This window comes from Mustela nivalis, assembly GCF_964662115.1.
Source record: "Mustela nivalis genome assembly, chromosome: 3".
In the NCBI taxonomy this organism is placed as follows: domain Eukaryota; kingdom Metazoa; phylum Chordata; class Mammalia; order Carnivora; family Mustelidae; genus Mustela; species Mustela nivalis.
Window position 1 is genome coordinate 172,214,116 of NC_139022.1, and position 20,503 is coordinate 172,234,618.

Here is a 20,503-nt window from a genome sequence, read left to right on the forward strand (position 1 = left end):
CCGGGGTGGCAAAGTAGGTTAAGCATCTGCCTTCAGCTCAGGTCATGATCTTAAGGTCCGGGGATCAAGTCCTGCAAAGGGCTCCCCACAGTGCCGGGGAGTCTGCTTCTCCCTCTGCCTGCTGCTCCCCCTGCCTATGCTCCCCGCTTTGTCAAATACACAAATAAAATCTAAACACACACACGCACACACACACACACACAACCGGAAGCCCCCCACCCCAGAAGAGGAGGACAGCAACGGAATTATTTTAACGTAAGTGAAAATATTCCTGGATAAATCATTAGTTTAAAACCTTACAGTCGAAAAGTAGTGTATTGGAAGAAGAAAGTACACATCTATTTCGAGCAAAGCAACGGACATTAAAAATACGGACATTTAATTGTCTCCTTTTCTAATTTATACACACTTTGGTTCATTCCACTACCACACCATTGTACCATGAGAATGTTTATTTCACAGGTGATTTTTTAATCCTGTAGCCACAATTCCCCCATACTTTTACATCATTTTTTCTATACTTTTTAAATATGAGATACAGAATTTGTTGAAGGTTAAAAGGGACAGACACATTCTTTCTGCTGAAAAAGGTATCATATTTAACTTAAAGATTATTGTTAACTTTTTGGATAGCAATTTGAAGCTGCTGGGAGTCACGTGTATTTGTAGGTCCCAAAGTAGCCCTGAGGTCTAACTAGGAAAATAGCTTTTATAAACTGTAACAAAACTCACCTCAAAATAAAAACCTATGAAATGTACACAGTTCTATCCAGAGTCAACATTTTTATAACATCCATTTTCAGAAACAACCATGAAAAACAGCCTCACGTTCAGGAAACAGCCTCTATACGAGACGGCCTCCCCTGCGATCAGACAGCCCGTGCTGAGTCTGTCCAGTCCTCCCGGTATTAAAACACCCATCCTCGGGCGCTCTAGCAAACGCCAGGCGGGACAATGATTTGAACGAAGGGAATCCCAAGGAGAGCTGTTTCTATTCATCTGACCATTCCTCAGGATGTCCCCAAGGCTCCCAAGGTTTATGGGGTCCTTATAGAGTTAGCATCCAGTTTTCCCAAGTTGTACAGTTCCAAACCAGTTTCTAGAACGTCTGCTCAAAAACTGGCATTACAGTACTTCAATGCAATCTCTCAGAACATTATCATCAGGTCAACACAGGTCACTGCTCTCCCTGGAATGACCAGCTTCATTTTTGTTTGTCGCCTACATTTCCTTCTAAACCAAGACAAAGGTGTAACAGGAGGATGAATCAATTTCTCTCAAAACTCCAACTCTGTCTGCTTTCCTTAGACTACCTAATACTTGGGCAGACTTGGGAAAATCCTACTGCTTCCTCAGGGAAAGATGTTGATCATTCTACAGCTAACCTGGCACCAAATTTCAAGAAACTCAGTCCCCACCCCATGGCCACCGCAGAATGGCTGGTGGAGCTTGGGGACAAGCAGAGTTGTCCTGGCTTCTGGCTTCCGCCTCTCAATGCAAAGGGTGAACGTCAAAGGCAAAGAGATGTCCCAGATGGGCTACTGGACATGGCCAGGGAGCTCCTGCAGGAGGCGTCTGGGCCAACACTACCTCACAGTAAGATCTAGGATGTGACAGGCTGGCTGTGTTGTGTGTTCCATTGGATGAAGGGCTTCCAGTGAGTCTCAGGCTGTCCATCGAAGCAAGTCACCTCTGACGCTCCCTGGGAGCCACAGCAGAGGTCACCTCGGTGAGCACAATGCCTGGTCTCCCTCCAGCTCACCTGTGTGCACACCGGCGTGTGTGGGCACGCTCACACCTTAGCACGCACTGTCCACTCTGGCACGGCTGGCGACCAAGGGCCGTCGGAGCCCTGCAGGGGTCGCACCTGTCACAGAAGTCCTGTATCAGACTGGCTCACAGTGAGGAGATCGTGCGCACAGCACGGGCATTCAACGGAGTCACTCGGAAATTAGCTGAATCAGTTCAGGTAGTGGTGGGTTTGTGTTTTTGCTTTTTTTTTTTTTTTTAAATTCTCCCCCCCCCCACCCCAAAAACAATCTCCGGAAGAATTTTTTTTTTAGCCTCTTCTTTTAAATGTTAATGAAGAAACCTGTGAATTTAAGGTCCCAGAAATGAACAGCTGACTCGAGTCACCCAGACAAGTTTAAACGCACGGGGGTGTGAAATGGGGAACGCAGCCATCAGCCTTTTAGGAAGAACTAACTGTTCTACTTTCTCTGCCGGTAATGGCCTCCCACTGGGATTATCCACCCAGTTCCATTGCTGCGACGGACCCTCGGCCTTCCCTCCTCTATAGCAAGGTGGTCCGGGAACTGAGGACCCCATGGCCAGGGGCTTCAGCCTGCAGAAAGGCCACAGCCGGTAGAGCCTCCAGTTCCCTGCACAGGCCGTAAAGGGCCCCAAGCAAACACTGGGGTACCAAGAACAATGTCATCACTTAAAAGCTTGTGACCAGCAGCTTTACACGGTTCATGATGGATGTCCAGGGGGCCCATGTGTGGCACGAGACCAGGAAAGGGGCGAGCAGAGCTCTGCAGGTGCACCCAGGGAAAGAGGACAGCGGACTTGCATCAGGCCTGCACCCCTGGCGCAGCACGACGGTTTGCTCTCCGACTTTGTCGTGGGGACGAGGGGGGGCTGGCAGGACTCTTGCCAGAGGCTGCAAGAGATAATCCAGGTCCACTTCTTAGTCTTGGCTACTTTACTGAACTCTCGGTGGCAGTGGCGGCGGACCCTTTCCTCACGACTTGCTACCGCGGATTCCTCCCTAGGAATGACAGGCTTTGCATCCGTTTCGGGAATGGGGGCTGGCCCCACCTCGTGGGAATCTGCTTCACGCACAGCCGCCTGGCCCCCGCGCAGACCGCCAGAGACCTGCTCACCCCCACCAGCAGGAGAGCAAGCGGGCGGAGGCGGTCCGCACCCGCGTGCCCCGTGTTCCAGCTGCAGCACCCATCTCTCCGTCCCTCTCCCCAGAATGAGCCTGGTGTCCCGGGAGGGCCCGAAGCCGAGACGAGGGGCTGCGACTCCCGCTCATCATGTCGCTGAGGTATGCAGTGTGGCCCGGAGCGTGCCGGGAGCGGCCTCGGAGACAGGAAGGAAGGTCCATGATGGTCCATGATGTTCTGGGCTGTTTCTCCAGGGCAGCCAAAGACATGGCAAGTTTATGCTCTGACGCTGAGGTCCTCCCAGACGAAGCTCTCCCGGCTCTTCCCTCCTCCTGCCCAGTGGGGAGCCCAGTGGCAGGGCTGACCCCGGAGCACTGGAGTCCCATAAGTCAGGACAAGAAACTGTCACTGTCACCCCGCCCACCCTGGTGGCAGAGGGGGAGGGGCCAGTTCTAGAGGTAAAATCGGAGGCTGGTCATCTCTGTTAACGCAGCCACCACCACTGAACATACCGGCAGAATCTGTTTTAAATACAAGGGTTCGCACCCACAAGAGGTAACTGAGAGGGGCTGAGGTGACCTCCCGTCCACCCCGGAGCTGTTCAAGCTGCCAAAGTCCCGGGTCTCCAGGAACCAGAAAATCCCAACTGAGGGAGGTGGTAGACATCGCCCTGGAAGACAGCAGCATTGACGTCGTCTTGGAACACTTTCTTCCGTCTAGTGTAATCATAATTCACTCGAAAGTATTAAAATATACTTCATCTTTTCCTCTAACTACGTGTATATATAAATCCCTGAGAAGGTACCTGTCAACTTGAAATTCACTATTTACAGGTAATAAACACCAGGGGGGCAAGCTGACCCCGGGTCCCCCGCTCCCTACGGGACAGCAGAGCAGTGCTTCATCTGTCAGGAAAGCAAACTAGGTCTCCCTCCCTTAAATGGGCACAAGGGTGGTGGGGGGTGGGGGGCTGGCTCAGTCGGTTGAGCATCCGATTCTTGGCTTCGGCTCGGGTGGTGATCTCATGGGTTGTGGGATGGAGCCCCACCATGGGGCTCCTTGCTCAGCAGGGAGTCTGCTTGAGAGAGTCTCTCTCCCTGTCCCCCCCTCTCTCTCAAAATAAATAAATAAATGAACCTATCTTAAGGGGGGAAAAAAAGGCATGGGTGAGAGCTGTGCCGAAATTCTAAGACCATCCGCACAGAAGCTGGTAAAATCTGTCCCTTGTTCACTGGGTCGGTGGAGGTATTTCCACAATTCGGCAGGGACACCGCACTGCCTCTCGTGATCGCCTTGCTTTTCTGCCCTTTCTTAGACCTCAGAGTGGTGGGGCCAGGGAGGGTCAGAGCTGTTGGCCGAAGCTGCGGAAGAAAACAGGCAGAAGAGGCAAGAGAGGAAGGGAGCAGGCAGGGGGAAGGCAGGGAACCAACGTGGTGACAGAGCTGAGCGGACGTGCGGAAAGCAGGAGGAGGTGACCGGCCATCACCGCCCCTGTCCCCGACCACCGTGGGAAGCGAGGAGGCAAAAGGCGACCCTCTCAGTGAGAAAATGCGGCCAGCCATTCAAAGCAGCGAAAATACATGAACCAGACCAAGATGTCAACAGATGCGGGACCAGACTGTTGGGGAGACTAGGCGCGTTTCTCTTCCCCTCGGGGACCGGCCCTCATCTCATCCAAGGGGACTTGGCCAATCCCAACTCTTCTTGGTCACTAGGATGACGTGCAGCCGCCCAGTATCAGTGATGCTAAAAGCAGGGCCAGACCTCTCTGCCATTCTGGAAAGAGGGAGGAGCTCGCTTAAATCTGACCTTGAGAGCTGCATTATCATCACCCTGACCATCAGGCTGGGGCTGCCCAACAGCCTGTTAATTGAGGTATCTTGAGAGGTAAGTGTGAGACCCCAGATAAGCTCAATGTCTCTCAGTGCCAACTGGGAGGGACTAGGGAGAGGCTAGCGCCATCCCTGCCCACATCACGAGACAGGTGCTCGAGTCCCTGCCCAGCCTGGGAGCACGATCTGACATGCGAATCCAGGCTTGTAAGAAACAGCTTCCCAATCGGTCTCTACGCTTTGAAATCTATGGCTCCCGAGTAGGATAACCTTAAAATAAAGTGCTGTCAGTAGTGCATATGTGACCGGTACTCTATAACCCAGATGGCCGGAGATTCATTAGAATTTCTCAGTGCTTTGGAGTATGGACAGAAACTCACACAGAGAGCTCAGGGCCCAGGGCAAATCCCACACGTGCTCTGCCCAGGTCCCACATCTTGGAAATTCTAGAAAGTCTGCATGAGGAGAAACTGAACATCACAGACAGTCATCAGAGGAAAAATAAAAGTAATTCCACCCCAGAGACTTTTTGGAATTGAGGCTGGAGGGGGGAGCCATCCAGCCCACTCCAGGAGAATTTGCCTAAAACAAGTTTGCTTAATATTCCTGTTCCTCTGGCCTCTCCCCCTTTCCAGCAGATTGTATCACTCTGGGGCCTTATTCTTTTGCATCTTTTTTTTATATTTTAAGGGTATCTGAATTCAATCTATCTGAAAGCACAGAGGACTTAATTTTGTACTTCTGGTAAAAATTGATTACATCTGCCCCCGCTTTATTAAATAACAGATTTTTCTCGTATCTGTCCTATCTGTTTTTTAATAAGTTAAAGGCTTTGCATCCAGTTTATCTAAAGTCCCTTGCTTAAGATACTTAGTTCTAGCAATAAGTACATGCTTCTCTCTGCTTGGTTTTATATTTTGAGAACAGGTTTTTCTTCGTTATTATTACCGTTTAAGTAAGAGAGCTATAAAATAAGATACGAGAACGTCTGATTCTCCTGTCTCATGTCATCATTTTGCTGGAAAAGGAAATGCCTCCATCGGATAGAAGCAAATGTTCAGAATCACTTCATGAAATCCGTGAGAACATAGAATGCTCATGCATGCTCACAATGAGAAGGAAAGACAGACAGAAGAAAGGGAAACTTCCACGAATTCCGTATGAAATCAGAGATATCACAAATAATTATTGCCAGAAACAGTATGCTAAACAAAGGGTCTTCGGGCAAATGTATTAAAACCGTCTTAAATACAAACAGCCCATCACCAGTAAAATGCTGCAAATTTGATCATAATTAAAAATACAAAATTCTTCTAAATTTCTCAAGTGAGGTTCAAAAGGTAGGCTCTGGGGCAGAGTTGCCGGCCAGGTGTACTGATCTCTAGGGGAACTGGTTTTAGGCTAATCCACTGGTGCCCTGCCCCAATCACTCAACGGTGCAGCGCGTTTGGGCCCCCGGCTGGGGGCCTGCAGGGAGGCGCCGCGCTCCGGGAGGGGTGAGGGCAGGAGGGCGGCGTCCTTCTCCCAGCGCGGAGCCCCACTGCCTCCTCCCCCACCTCACACGCTTCAGCCCTCACGTCCTTTTCCTCCAGGAGGGCGCCCGCTTCTCCTTCTGCGCCGCCGCCGCCCGCTGCTTCTCCGCCTCCTCCGCCCTGCGCTTTTCCTCCTTGGCCTCCTTGTAGCGCCACTTGGGGAGCTGCAGGTGGGCGCTGTCCTTGGTGCTGCCCTTGGCGGAGGCGCGCTCGGGCTGGAAGGTGGGCGCGGGCGCCTTGCTGATGCGCACGCGGGGGATGACCACGCCGGGCCGAACGCTGCTCCTTCGCAGCAGTTGCAGGGGCAGGAGGCTGGCCCTCCGCGGGGCCCCCGGCAGGTGCGGGGCCGGGAGGCTGGCCTGCGGCGCCCCCTCTCTGGAGACCCCCGCAGCCTGCGAGGTCCGGAACGGCTGCTCAGAGCCTTCTATCCTGTCACTGTCCCGGGCGCGCGCGGCCCGGCTCCCGCGAGCCTGGAGGATCTCCTGCACCGCCAGCCGCCTTTTCCCCACACAGGGGGGGCTCTCGGGGCACACAGTCTGGCAGACGATGGCCACGGCGGGGCTGTACAGGCTCGTGGTCATCCGGACCATGTGGTCCAGGACGCCCCCATCCTCCAGGCCCTGGCGTGAGCGGGAGGTCAGAACGGACCGCACAAGCTCCGTGAGCCTCTGCAAGCAGTTTTTGGAGCCCGTGGGCTTCAGAGTGGCCTCCGGGGGCAGCGGCAGCTCTGGTCTGTACTTTTCCCCAAACTGCTCCGCGCAGGGTCGCTCCAGCAGCCTCTGGATGAGGCGGACGGCCTCCAACCGGCCCGTGTAAGCAGCCCACTCCTGGGGCGACATCCCACGGCGGGGGTCTCTGGCATGGACGTCTGCCCCTGAAAAAAATGCACACAGTCATGGGCGAAGGCAACAAGAACTTTCCTGGCCAATGGCAGGAAACAGAAGAGGGAAATGGATCAAAGGTAAAACTTCCAAAACCTACCTGAGGCTGTGCCCCATGGATGAACCTGGGTCTGACCAAGAACTACTTGCCTGCGCTATCCTTACTACACAACCCACAGAAGTGCTCCGTTGAAGGGCTTACCTTTCCTAAACAAAACCGCCTGAACACAGTCCCAACATCCTGGATTTTTTTTAAGATTTTATTTATTTATTTGACAGAGATCACAAGCAGGCAGATAGGCAGGCAGAGAGAGAAGAAGGGAGGGAAGCAGGCTTCCTGCTGAGCAGAGAGCCCGATGTGGGTCTCAATCCCAGGACCCTGGGATCACGACCTGAGCCGAAGGCAGAGGCTTTAACCCACTGAGTCACCCAGGTGCCCCCGTCCTGGAATTTTTAAAGAAATAAGATTTTATGGCTTTCCAGCAATGGAGAGATGACTCGACAGCAAAGGTGCCTCATGAAGACTTCACTGATGTTACCAGAATGTTCTAGAATACTAAAGGGAATGATCACTTGCAAAGCATTTGGCATCCCCTTTACTTATCATCTCACGTTTTCCTCATAGATCTCATGGGAGGAATGTGAGGGTCCCTATTTTGCAAGAAATGTGTGGTCCCTTCACGCCTTGTACTCAGTGGTTAGTAGGTCCGGGGTCTATTCTCTTTACCAGACTGTGGGCTTCTCCAGGGCAGAGCACACATCTTCCCCGTTTTTGTTTCCTCAACACATCTCATCCTGGCTGGTAGGAGGCGTGCACTGAGGGATGGTAGTCACACGGCCCAAGGGACCTACCTGAGGCCTCAAAGCTGGTAATGGAAGTTCTCAGCCCTGCACATTTCCCGCCATCCTGCAGGGAAGAACGCTTCCTCACGGACAGCTAGCTGTCTGTGTCAACGTGGCCAGACTATAGTACCCAGGGATTTAAACACCCATCTAGGTGTAGTTAGCATCCACAATCAATTGACTGAGTCAAGGAAATTACCTTCAATAACATGAGTGGGCCTCATCCAATCAGTTGAAGGCCTTCAGATCAAAAGTTAAAGATTTGGGGAGAAAAAAACAATTCAGCCTCAAGACTGCAGCATTAACTCCTGCCCAAGTTTCCAGCCTAATGGCCTGCTCCCACTACTTTTGGGCTCTCCCACCACCAAAATCACGTGAGCCAATTCTTTAAAATAAATCTCTTAAATGTGCATTTCTTATTAGTTCTGTGTCTCTAGAGAACCCTGCGTCCTACACCCTCAGTCTCCCTTACACTAGTCACTTCCTTAATAAATCTCCCTCACACCATGCACCGCTCCCTCCTAATACTGCAAATTTAAACTTCAACTCAACTTGATGAAATGTTCATAAATTTCAGTGTGGTACTATAAGAGAAATTAATAAGGAATTGCTGTTCAATTAATCTTGGTCCAATCTCAGCCCCATACACAGTTAAAAATCATTCAGGATTTCAGGTCCCATTAGTCATACTTTCCCTGGCAAAGCAATGTGGAGAAGTAGGGCAATTATCTAGTCTGTGAGCTCCCCTGGGACCAGGACTGGCAGAAGCTTCAGCATTTATAGCCCACGCAGACCCAGGTGTCTGACACGCGGCATCGGCTCAGTGTGTGCTCAACAGCGGTGAGGAGGGCTCACCAGCCTCCCTGCCCCTGCACCCCTGCAGTGCCCCCCACCATCACCCGGCCCAGGCAGGCCCAGCCCACCTGAGATCGCCTCATAATGCTCTTCACTCTGGGGCACATTTAAAAAATAGGCATATTAAAAGAGTGGTAATTATTTGGAACTGGAAATCGGGATGGAACTCATTAGCCAGAGTACAATTTATAAACTGACAAAAATGAAAAGGGGGCAGTAAAAATGTCACCGCAAAAAATAGATGACACATTAAACCTTAATTAATTGCATGTCACTTAAAAAGGTACAAACTGCAAAATTAAAATCTTAATGAACACGGCTGCAGAGAGTCATTTCTCAAAAGCTAATGGAAAACTAAAGGAACAGCTGTCCAAAGTGTAGCACGCATCCTGTTTTCTCCTCGGGCCTTTTCAAGATGATCCTGGAAACCACACACATTCTGAAGAACAAGGCCAGGCTGACGGGGTTGCGGCCCAGGACATGAGTCATGCTGTAATCTGGGGACCCGGTTCCCTTCGCAATCAGCAAGGGCAACATTAAGGGCCTGGACTGGACGCCATGATTAAATCAGGGCAGACCAGCACCCATGATCGCTACAGAAACCTTTTGGAGAACACGGAGACATGTGACAGGCCAGCCTATGCATCTCCTGCCCGTGGACTGTGGGCCTCCTCACCCCCGACCCTAGGCTGTTCTGCCCAGAGCTCCGGCCACACAGAACAGAACTGGGTGTCCTGCCCAGGAATCCATCCGCCGCCACGTGGAATGCTGTGAGCTGTCCACACACAGTCTCTGTTTTCCTCAAGGCCGCACCGTACCCAGCTCTAGGCGACACACTGTGACTGCTATAACCCGAGGCCTTCCCACCTCGGGACTACTGATGTTTGGGGACGATCTGTGGTGTGGGGGCTCTCCTGTGCTTTGGTAAGACTTCTGACGGCAGCCCGTCCCTACCCAGTAGATGCCAGTGGGATTCCACAGTTGTGACAGGCCAAAATGTCCCTAGAGATTACCAAATGTTCGTGGGGGGCGGGGGGGCGGGGGCAACACACACCCCCAGCTGAGAACTACCGGTCGAACCCCGTAACCGCAGTCCCATTCCCCTTTTCCTTCGCCTCCCTTGCAGCTGGTCGGTGAGCCCCAGAGAGAAGGCTTTTGAACGCTGATCAAAGCGACCGTGCGGTTGGTGGTGCTGCTTCCTATCTGAAGCCTGGACTTCGGGTGACCAAGCCGCAGGGGGGCCCTAGAGGGGGGAGCTGGGTGGACAGAAAAAGGGACCTAGCTCTGTGATGTCCTCACGGAGTTCAGGGCCGCTCCGTGACCGCCCACCGCAAGGCTTCTGGTGAGGTGAGAAAAACATGCTTGTTTTCTTTCAGCCACTGTCAAGTCAGGACGTCTGCGACGGGAAGCAGAAAGCTTTCCAAAGGTGCTAAAGAAAAACAAGCTAGTTTGCCTCATTCCCCCTCAGAGGCGTCCCCTGAGAGCGCGGCTGGGTCGTGGGACCAGCGGCAGGCAGAGCTGTGTCCCTTCCTTTCCTGTTTCTCTGCCAGCCCCCGTGTTTTCTACCCTTCAAAGCCCAGCTCTGGCCCCCCTCCACCAAGAGGCCTTTCTGGTCACACGGGACCCCTGTGGACCGGTCCCTGCAGGTCTCCTCCTGGGCCAGCCCGGCCTGTGTCTTGGGGACTGGGGGTAAAATTGAGGAAATGAATCAGGATTCAGGGTCTCAGGAAAGAGACCCGATGTGGAGGGCGGCAAGGACAGAACACCTGCTTCCAGCCCGCCCCACCCCTGAAGGCATTTCCAAGATACCCCGTACTTGGTCTTGTGGAGGGCGTCAGCAGGGCCGACCCCCGGCGGCCCGAGGGACCCCCTTCCCTCTCCTTCACGCGGCTTCCTGGCTCACCTTCCAGAAAAACGACCTGCCCCCACGGCCTCGTGTCAAGGTTTGCTTTCGGGCCAGCGAAATGCCCAAGCGAAGACACCGGCCTCGGGGACATGGAACGCCTGACTCTTAGCTTTTTCACTGCATGATCACTGGAGACTATCCCAACTCGGCCAATTCTCAGGTCACAGGAAGTCCATGTTTTCCTGATCAACAGAAAGAAACCTCTGCAGTGATATCAAATCACCTGGCTTTCCAGAAGCACACAGTCAGGATTGGAACAACCGCGGGCCAACAACGGGACTGCGTCTCCCTCGTTAAACAAGCCCTGACACCTCCCAGAGGGCTGCCTTGTTGCCCGGAATCGCGGGCAGAGGCGAGCATCTTGTCTGCCTGTGTCTGCTTCTCAAGCACCGCGGCAATCACACACTTCAGGATAAAAGCCGGTTCCCTTAAGCAAGTCTGGCGCCAGCCAACCTCCACTGAGCTCTGCTTCCCTTCAGAGAAAATCACGGCCTCGTTATGCCTTCTCCGAGCCACTTATTTGAATAGACCTGTCACTCGGGGGCATTAGTATTCCACGGAATTAACAAGAACCTGCAGCCCCACTTGCGATGCTTATCAGCGGGGCTGACATTATTCCTTGGGAAACCAAAAACCAAAGAGCCCATAAATCAGCTTTTCAGAACCTGGTTACGTTTTTAAGAAAATCTAACGTTTTGATCATTCTAATGTTATTTCGTTCTGCCTGACAAGGTAAGATAAGATAATGATACGTGTCTGGATGTTAGGAAATGACTGGAAAATCTAAACAGTTGAGGGGGCGCCCAATTCAATCATCCATCATTTCTCAACGGAAACGGGTCTTACCGAACATAACAAAGTTGCAACTTGGAAATCCAACTCAGGGACAAGAAATACTCCCAAGTACAGAGCGACACTTGCACTTGAAACCATGAGGATGGGCGACACCGCTCTCTACCCTGACCACTCACACACAACCCTGCTTGTGTCTTCTGCTTCTGGAATGACCATAGGGTGCCCTTCTGTGATCAGCTCTCAGGGAACCCTCCCCAGCCGCACACAAATGCACACTCTGTTGAAATGTCCACCCAAAGAAATACTCTGGCATTCGTATCTTTAAAGGTTTCAGTTTTTCTAAATGCTGATATATTAAATGTAAATAACAAGACTTAAAAATACTGTGCCAACTTTTTAAATATCCCACCATGGATCCTTCATGCTGTCTGACCACCCAAGCCAGGAGGGACTTCGATCACACAGGTTTTGGCTTTTTCTTTTAAAACCTACATGCAGGGGCGCCTGGGTGGTTCAGTGGGTTAAAGCCTCTGCCTTCAGCTCAGGTCATGATCCCAGGGTTCTGGGATCAAGCCCCGCATCAGGCTCTCTGCTCAGCGGGGAGCCTGCTTCCCTCTCTCTGCCTGCCTCTCTGCCTACTTGTGATCTCTGTCTGTCCAATAAATAATCTTTAAAAAAATAAAAAATAAAACAAACATGCACATCTACTGTAAAAGAAAAACGTCCTGTGTTTTCCTGGGAAAGGAAGCGTCGGCCACCTTGTGTAAGAGCAGGAAATTTAAATCTCTAGAAGTTAAACAACCACAATCTTAGAGGGTCACTCAAAAACTCTCCAAGAAGATTTTTCCTTTAAGAGGATTATAGGCAAAACTGGAAGGAGGAAACGCTTGTAAGAGGGAAAAGATGCTCTTTTTATGTTTTCTATCCTTTCCCAATCAGTCACATCAGTGGATCTCAACAGGAGGGGACTTTGCCCCCACCCCCACCCCCACCCCAGGGGGCACTTGGTAGCGTCTGGAGACATGTTTGGTTGTCACGACCAGGGCTGCCCCCACCACCAAGAAGTCCCCAGCACCAGACAGATGTCAACAGTGCTGACGTTCAGAAACCCCGAGCAATAGCGTACCGCCCTCAGTAGGAAAGTTTAAGTGTTTTATCCCGAGGCTGCCTGCCAAGGGAAAGCCATAGCACTGGTTTTCAGTCATGCAACAGATAATTACTGAGTGCGCAAATGCCCCGGAAATAATAATGACAACCGGCGCAGACCGAAGGCCTGCGTGCGCCCCGTTGCTGTGAAGGGGGTTGGGGGGGGTCTTCCGTCCCCATCAAGCCCTCCCGCAGCAGCCACCAGCACCTGCCGCACTTCACAGAAGGGGAAACTGAGGCCCCTCGCATTAGGTGACTGGCCCCAGTACAGAGGGGAGAGTTGAAAGGGGCTGGACTCTGAAACCAGCGGTCCTGGCTTCCAAGTTAGTTTTCCTGACCATTCTGCTCTGACAGTGAACAGTTCAAGGATGGCTGCACCAGGGTCTGCACGCCTGTGGATTGTTCTAGATTTTGATGCTGCAGGGCAGGGCTCAGGAGGAGGGAACAGGAGAGGGAAGGGAGAGTCGTACATAAAACCCAAGGTCAAATTCATTATCCGTAACCAAGGGGGAAGAAAACAAGGCTGGCACTGGGTGCACTGTTCTGACACAGGCCCAGCTTCAAGACCCCAAGTATGCTTCTGCAGCCCTGTCGGTGCTTCGCAGATGCCCGAACCTCTACCAGACCCAGGAAAGCAGCAGAGTGACAGCAGAACCCGAGCAGCTTCCACAGACATGGGAAGGCAACCGACCTAAAAACAAAAGGGTTTGTCCAAAGTTCACATGAACTCATCAGGAAAAATGCAGTGATATGATGGACACCATAAATTCTTGGTTAAAAAAGTAAATTTCAGGGCGCCTGGGTGGCTCCGTCGGTGAAGCGTCTGCCTTCAGCTCAGGTCATGATCCTGGGGTCCTGGGACCGAGCCCTGCATCCTGCATCGGGCTCTCTGCTCAGCGGGGAGCCTGCTTCTCCCTCATCCTCTCCCCTTTTCCCGCCCCCACACTTGTGCACTCTCTCTCTCTCTCTCAAATAGATAAATAAAACCTAAAAAAAAAAAAAAAGTAAATCACTAGGAAAAGAAAATATCTGAGAGGAAGGTAAATGGTAAGAGCCTCTTAACCACAGAGAACACACTGAGGCTGCTGGGGGGGAGGAGAAGATGGACTGGTTGGGGGATGGGCACTCGGTGTGATGAGCGCTGGCCGTTGTAAGTTTTAAATCACTATGTTCTACTCCTGGGACTGATATTATACTACATGTTAACTAAGTAGAATTTAAATAAAAAACTAAAACAGGGGCACCTGGGTGGCTCAGTGGGTTAAAACCTCTGCCTTCGGCTCAGGTCATGATCCCAAGGTCCTGGGATCGAGCCCCACATTGGGCTCTCTGCTCAGCGGGGAGCCTGCTTCCTCCTCTCTCTCTCTGCCTACTTGTGATCTCTGTCTGTCAAATAAATAAATAATATCTTAAAAAAAAAACCCAAAAACCTGAAACATTAAAAAAATCAATCAATTGATCACTCATAGTTATAATCAATATAATTTATATAATATACATATACAATCATAGAACTCAATTATAACTAGCTCCAGAAGTAGTAAATGCAGACGAAGCTTCCTCCAAACACAAAAGCATCACAAACACCATTTAATGAGGAAGAACCAACCACCTCTCATTGCTCTAGGACAGGCAAGGCCTCAACGTGGCCAAAACCGGTATCTTGCCTTTAAAAAATGAAAACTGTCAGAGTCAAAAGCACCATCAATGGGATTAAATCTAATTATGCTCTTTTTAATTTCCGTGCAAGTTGTCTTCCTTGAAGCCTGTGGTCACTTGCTAAAGCACTGAGGTGGAAGCGGGAGAAAACACAGCCCAGCACCCCAGTGTGATCACCAGGACAACGCCAGACAGGCCGGGGACACCGGATCCGAGCCAGTATGGAGACGGTCAGGTCAGGAGCGAGGAGGGGAGACGGGGCCACTGTCCCTGGCCCCGGGACACGGGGGATACAGGACGATTCCATGAGGGAGCCTGGATGGGATCCCGGCGCGGAAGGGGGACAGCAACGGATGCGCGGGCGAAACCGGAGTCAAGCCCGGAGGTTGGGGACAGCGACGAGTGACGGCCGTGCAGGACTCGGTGCTATTTCTGTCACTTTCCATACATCTGAATTCGTCCCAAATAAAAGTTTCCTCTAAAAATAAGTAGCAGCAACTCATCTAAAGCAGGGTCACCGCTCATCCTGGGGGGTGGGGGGAAGTCATGGAGGCTCAGAGAAGGAAGCGCTCCCTCCGGACAACCAGGTCACAAAGGGCACGGTGGGGGGGGGGGGGGTTGCCCGCTGACCCAAAGCTACCACCAAAGACTTTCCGCTCGGTGACATGTCCCACACATCGGCATGTGATTCCAACCACCAGCAAGTGGGGTTGCAGGATGGCTACTGGGTCCCCCCCGCCACCCCCGGGGCCACCCTCAGCGGGACATGCCCGCACTGGGAGCCCAGGCCTGAACACACATTTCTAAGAACAAATACGGGCAGGAGGAAGCTAGGGCTGAGGGAAAAGCCAATCAGGGAGCAAGGAGGGGTTTCCTACAGAGTGACCAGCACTGGGACCTCCCTCCCACCGCACCCCCAAGGGTTTGCCTTCCTTTCCGGCGGTGCCCTCAGCCGGTTACAGCCACACCCTCAAAGACACTAGTCTCTGTTGCACCCACTAGGCTTCGTCCCTACGGAACCGATTCATCTCGGTCCACGATCTCCAAGGAAGCAAGATCAGCATTTGCCGAGACCCTCAGGACCCCCCCGGCAGGGCGGGTACCAACCTGCTAGCATCAGGGCTCGGATGCACTCTGTCCGGCCCTGCATGGCGGCTTTCATCAGGGCCGTGAACCCGAACGCGTTCCTCCTCTCGAGATCGAGGCCAGGAAAATAGTTCAGCAAGTAGTTGGTGACGGTGGCGTGCCCTGCGAAGAGAATCACAAACGGTTACTGGCACAGTCCGCCAGGGGTGCCATGCGCGGACCTCCGGGACCAGGCCACCCGCGCGGCCGGGCAGGGCTGCCCTCAGCCGCAGGAAATAACTCTCACGGCGCCGGGAAACAGCAAGACACGGGGCAACACCGGTTTGTTCCGGTTCTCTGCACCCCCCCACCCCCCCACCCTGCAACGGGGAGCTCAGCTGTTCCTCTGTCTGGTAAGGAGGGACCGTGGGGAGCCCGCGGAGGGTGGGGACGCCGGGCGGGAGTGGAGCGAGCCTGCAGCGACACTGGCTGATCAGGGGACAGACAGGTCCTGGAGGCTGTGGGGCTGTCAGCTCCCAGCAGGAGGTGCCAGGGCCAGCAGACGCACAACTGAAAATGAACCTCGGAGCCATTTCTCAGCGCTCCCTCGGGGAAGGTCGTCATCACAGCCCGGGGATACGCGAATTCATGCTGTCATCCGCCGTTACCACTTGGATGTGTCTGTCTGTCTGTCTCTGTCACACACACTCGGGGGCAGGAGGCAGGAACGTGGGGGATGTTGCAAACCGCCCCCCCGCCCCCGGCCCTGCCCTTCTCTGAGCTGCCATCCCCACCCTCACCCCTGCTGGCCTCAGGCAACAGGCCCAGGCCAGCATGAGCAGTCCCAGGCGGCCCAGCCTGGCCCCAGGGGAGGGGCTAGGCGCCCAGTCTCCTTCCTTACACGCTGCGGATCCAGCCCTCTGAAATGCCCCCCAACCCTGTTCTTCTCGGGGCACACATGTTCCCGGGGAACCCCCGGGTCAGGCTGCAGGCTGGGGCCTCACGGACACTCCAGGGCTCTCTGTCCTGAAATGAGCTGCACCCCCTCCCCGCCCCGGGAGGCCTCTGTGCCATCCTGATGCCGGAGCCATGAGGCTCCTTCCCCGCGGGGCTCAACCAAAATCGGGGTGCGACTCTTCTAGAACCACAGTCATCTGCTTACCATAGACCTCAGCCTGTCTGCTGAACTCACAGTAAAAATCAAAAGGTGAACCATGAAGCCTTCTGAGTGCGAAACCCTGACTAACAGGACCTCTCCGGACACAAGCTGCACCCACAGGTGCGACCCTCCGGGAAGAGACTCACAAATCCCCCCCCCCCCGCCCCGCAGCTGGAGCCTGGGGACTCGGGCACTCACTGGGCCCTCCACTGTCATCCAAGCTGCTAGGCTGGGGAAGATGCCAACTGTCTGGGGGGGGAGGGGGGTCCTTTGATCTCAGTTAGGCTCGTCACCCAGCTAAACGCTCTGCAGCACCCGTCAGATTTAGAGCGAAACGAACTGCAATTCGGAGCCATTTCTTTTCAAACGTGAAAATATGTCCGTCATAATTTGTAGCAGGACGTCCTCTGCACCATTGTGAACTGATGCTTGGAACAGGCGGGGAGAGGGAAAACCGGAAAGTCACTCAGCAAACAGCCCATTGCACAGAACCGCTCTGCTGCTGACGCCGAGTCAGGAAAACCAACCGTGGTCGCCTCGCTGACTACAGGCACGAGCTTTCCGTGGCCCGTGAAATCCGTCCTGCCTCCCCACTGGCTTTCTCAGGACAGCAGACACCTCTGTCACACAGGTGGCCTCATGCAATGAAATCAGGGGTGGATAAGATGCTTCCAAGGACATCCAGAGAGTAACCTCTCTTCTGTTGAAAAAGGACAACGGGTCCAAAATAGAGTCGCTTAGGCTAAGCCCCCAGGAACCAAACCGAGACTTAATTATAGTTTTGGTTCCCCCAGAGACGGAGTCTTCAACCCATCCATCAGCAATCAGCCGGTCAGCGCTGGTGATCCTGACCTCTCCCTGACAGCGCCCTGCTGTCCCCTCAAGGAAAGTGACCTTGCCGGAACCAACACACTTCTCTGCCCTGCACAGCTTCCTTGTTCTTCCTCTCGCTTCCTCCCGCTTTCCCTTCCCCTGCCCCCTCTTACTCTGTACAACTCCTGGGGGGCAGGGGGGGGGCGGGAGCTTTCTATCTGCTAGATGCAATGCTGCCTAATTTGAATCCACGTTTGCTCAAACCGAACATTTTTAATTTGCCGCCGTTTCTCTTTGAACAATTCTTCAAAACCATGACAACTAACCAAGGGGAGCTTTCCTTCTTTTAGTAACGCAGACAGACAGATGATAGAGAAATAAAATAGGCAGACAGACAGACAGACAGGCTAACACGGCCTTCCTCACATGACAGAACCAGAACATGTACCATACTGAAATCTAGCTTGAGCCCAATCCAACCTTCAGGATGGGAGTTGGTTCCTGAAGTCCTCCGACAAAGCCTTTCAAAGGGTGGGCTCACCACAGAGACCCCCCAAAACACCCCCCATGAGCCTGCATAGGGAAGAACAAAAGTGACCCAAGGGTGAAGTGAATTCTGGATGAGTCGGCTTCAGTGGCACGACTGAGAGCCCGTGTAGACACAGCTTAGGACTGAGAAGACCTGAGTGTGAGAATACCCAAGTTCAGGTCCCAGCCTGTCACTTAACATCTGGGCAGCTTGGGGCACCTGGATGGCTCCGTCGGTTAAACATCTGCCTACAGCTCAGGTCATGATCCCAGAGTCCTGGGATCAAGACCCGCATCGGGCTCCCTGCTCAGTGGGGAGTCTGCTCCTCCCTCTCCCTCCACCCCTCCCCCAGCTTGTGCTCTCTCTCATTCACTCACTCTCTCTCAAATAAATAAATAAAATCTTTAAAAAAAAAAAAAATCTGGGTAGCCCTGGGAAGGCAAGTCTCTGTTTCCACTTCTGGAACTGGGAGGTAATATCAGCATCACTGCGGTGACACTTACAGAGGACAGGGTGTGTGGCAAGTGCCTTGCAGAAAAATCCCGCACCATTCATGGAGAAAGCACACTCTCAAGGAGCTGGAACGCAACAACCCACTCCGTAACTAGTGGGCTGCGTCTTGTGGCTTCCTTCCAAAGACCCACTACAGCCAGCGGGGGCGGGGGGGGGGGGGGACAGTGGAGACACCCGACAAACACGACCTCAACCAGGTGACCCAGTAAACACCAGCGGTGATGAGTCACACCGACGGCTCTACCTACAAAGACGAGGCCGGCCTCCTGAATCTTCCAGGCCCAGCTGTGAACTTCCAGGAAAATCCAGCTTTAGTGAGAACTCTGCTCAGTCCCGCCAGCGCCACACCCTCCAGATCTGGTCACAGTCCTTGTCCTCCACAACCCCCGGTGGCGGCGGGGGCTGACCACTCACCCTGGCCTGCCTTCAGCAAGAGCCCCATTAGCTCAGTGTAGCCACAACTTCCCTTACCCCCGAGTCATTTTCCACCCGCTGACCCCCACCTTGCTGCTTGGCTATACAGTCCCACTTGCCTGAGGCATATTCGGAGTTGAGTCAACATCTCTCCCAAACTGCAAAATCCCGCTGCGGGGGTCCCCTGGCCTACCCCAGTGGTCCTGAAGTCTGCCTTTCCATCTTTAGCAAGTGTCACTGCGTTTTTTGTTGTTTTGTTTTTTAAATGGTACCCTTGATAAGGTGTGATGAGAATGTCACTTTCCTCTGAGGTCTCCCCCCCCCCACCTGTAACTCTAGTCTAATCAGGAGCAGACACAAGGCACACCCAAACTAAGGGACATTCTACCAACTCCCTGACCAGTACTTCCCACGATGTCAAGGTCATAAAAACAAGGAAAGTATGAGAAATTGTCACAGCCAAGAGGAGCCTGACGTGACAGCTAAATGTAATACAGGCCCCCCCACAGGATCCTGGAACAGAAGAAGGGCATTACAGGAAAGATGAGGCAGTCTGGGTGAAGAATGGGCTTGAGTGAATGATAACAGAGCATCAGTCCTGGTTCATCATTGTGCCAAACGGATCTCGCTGCTATAAGATCCCAACGACAGGGACACCGGGTGCAGGCCTATCACTCTCTGGACCCTTTCTGCAGCTCTTCTGTGCGCCTAACTATTCTAAAACCAAAAGTGTTCCTTTAAAACGGGGGAATTTATGGGGTACCTGGGTGGCCAGTTGGGTAAGGGTCTAGCTTCACCTCAGGTCACGATCCCAGGGTCCTGGGATTAAGCTCCGCGTGGGCTTCTCCCTGGGGAGAAGTCTGCCTCTCCCTCTGCCTCTGCACCCCACCCCTGCTTGTGCAAATAAAATCTTCAAAAAATTTTTAAAACTTTGAAATTTTAAAAATAAAAAAGGGGGAATCTAGTGTGGGGCCCCTCGACAAGAACACAAGGCAGGACAATGATTCTGGGTGGGCAGCTGGGTGCAGATTCTCCCCCCACTGCGCCCAAGGCTTCCTCAGTGGTGAGCACCAACGAGCCCCAGGAGGCCAGGTAGGCGGGTGGAGAGGTAGGGCCGACTTTGAGGGCTCCTAAAGAAGGGAAGGACAGGGCTTGATTGTTTGGCCGAGCCATTAGCAGGAACTAAAAAGCCCAAGATGACTTCTGGTATGGCCTGCCCGACAGGTTTCCAGGTCCACTATGGTGGGCCAGTGCCATGTTTGCTGAGTGACTATATGAGGGTGGGGAATCCGGGACACCACGGGGTCCACGAGGGAAAGCTTGCCCGACCTCTCCACACGGTGCACCTACACTTCCATTCCCCAGCTGACTATCCCCCAAGCCCCACGTGGAAAATTTTTAACCTTCCCACTACTTTTCTTTTCCTTTTTAAAACATGGAACGTCATTCATGAATTTGCGTGTCATCCTTGCCCAGGGATCAGGCTAATCTCTGTATTGTCCGATGTTAGTGGAGGGCTGCCGAAGTGAGCACAAACTTTCCCCCCTTAAATCCCCTACCCACAGCCAACCCCACTCACAGGAGATGACGCACCTTCTACCTCCAAGAGAGAACAGAAACCACAGTAAGGGAACCCCCCCAACTTTCCCTCAGCACCTCACAAACTTCCC

At 53.0% G+C, this 20,503-nt stretch overlaps 1 protein-coding gene across 2 annotated transcripts in view; it reads right to left on the bottom strand.

The window, feature by feature from the left end:
- Positions 1 to 439: 439 nt before the first annotated feature.
- ANKRD33B (ankyrin repeat domain 33B) overlaps positions 440 to 20,503 on the bottom strand; it is a 75,570-nt gene continuing 55,506 nt past the window's right edge. For both annotated transcript variants that reach the window (XM_082725163.1, XM_082725162.1), the window contains 2 exons: positions 15,448 to 15,588; positions 440 to 7,129 (listed from right to left, as the gene is read on the bottom strand). In XM_082725163.1, the coding sequence (XP_082581289.1) occupies positions 6,297 to 7,129; positions 15,448 to 15,588 (974 nt within the window). In that variant the 3' untranslated portion in view covers positions 440 to 6,296. The remainder of the gene's footprint in view (positions 7,130 to 15,447; positions 15,589 to 20,503) is intronic.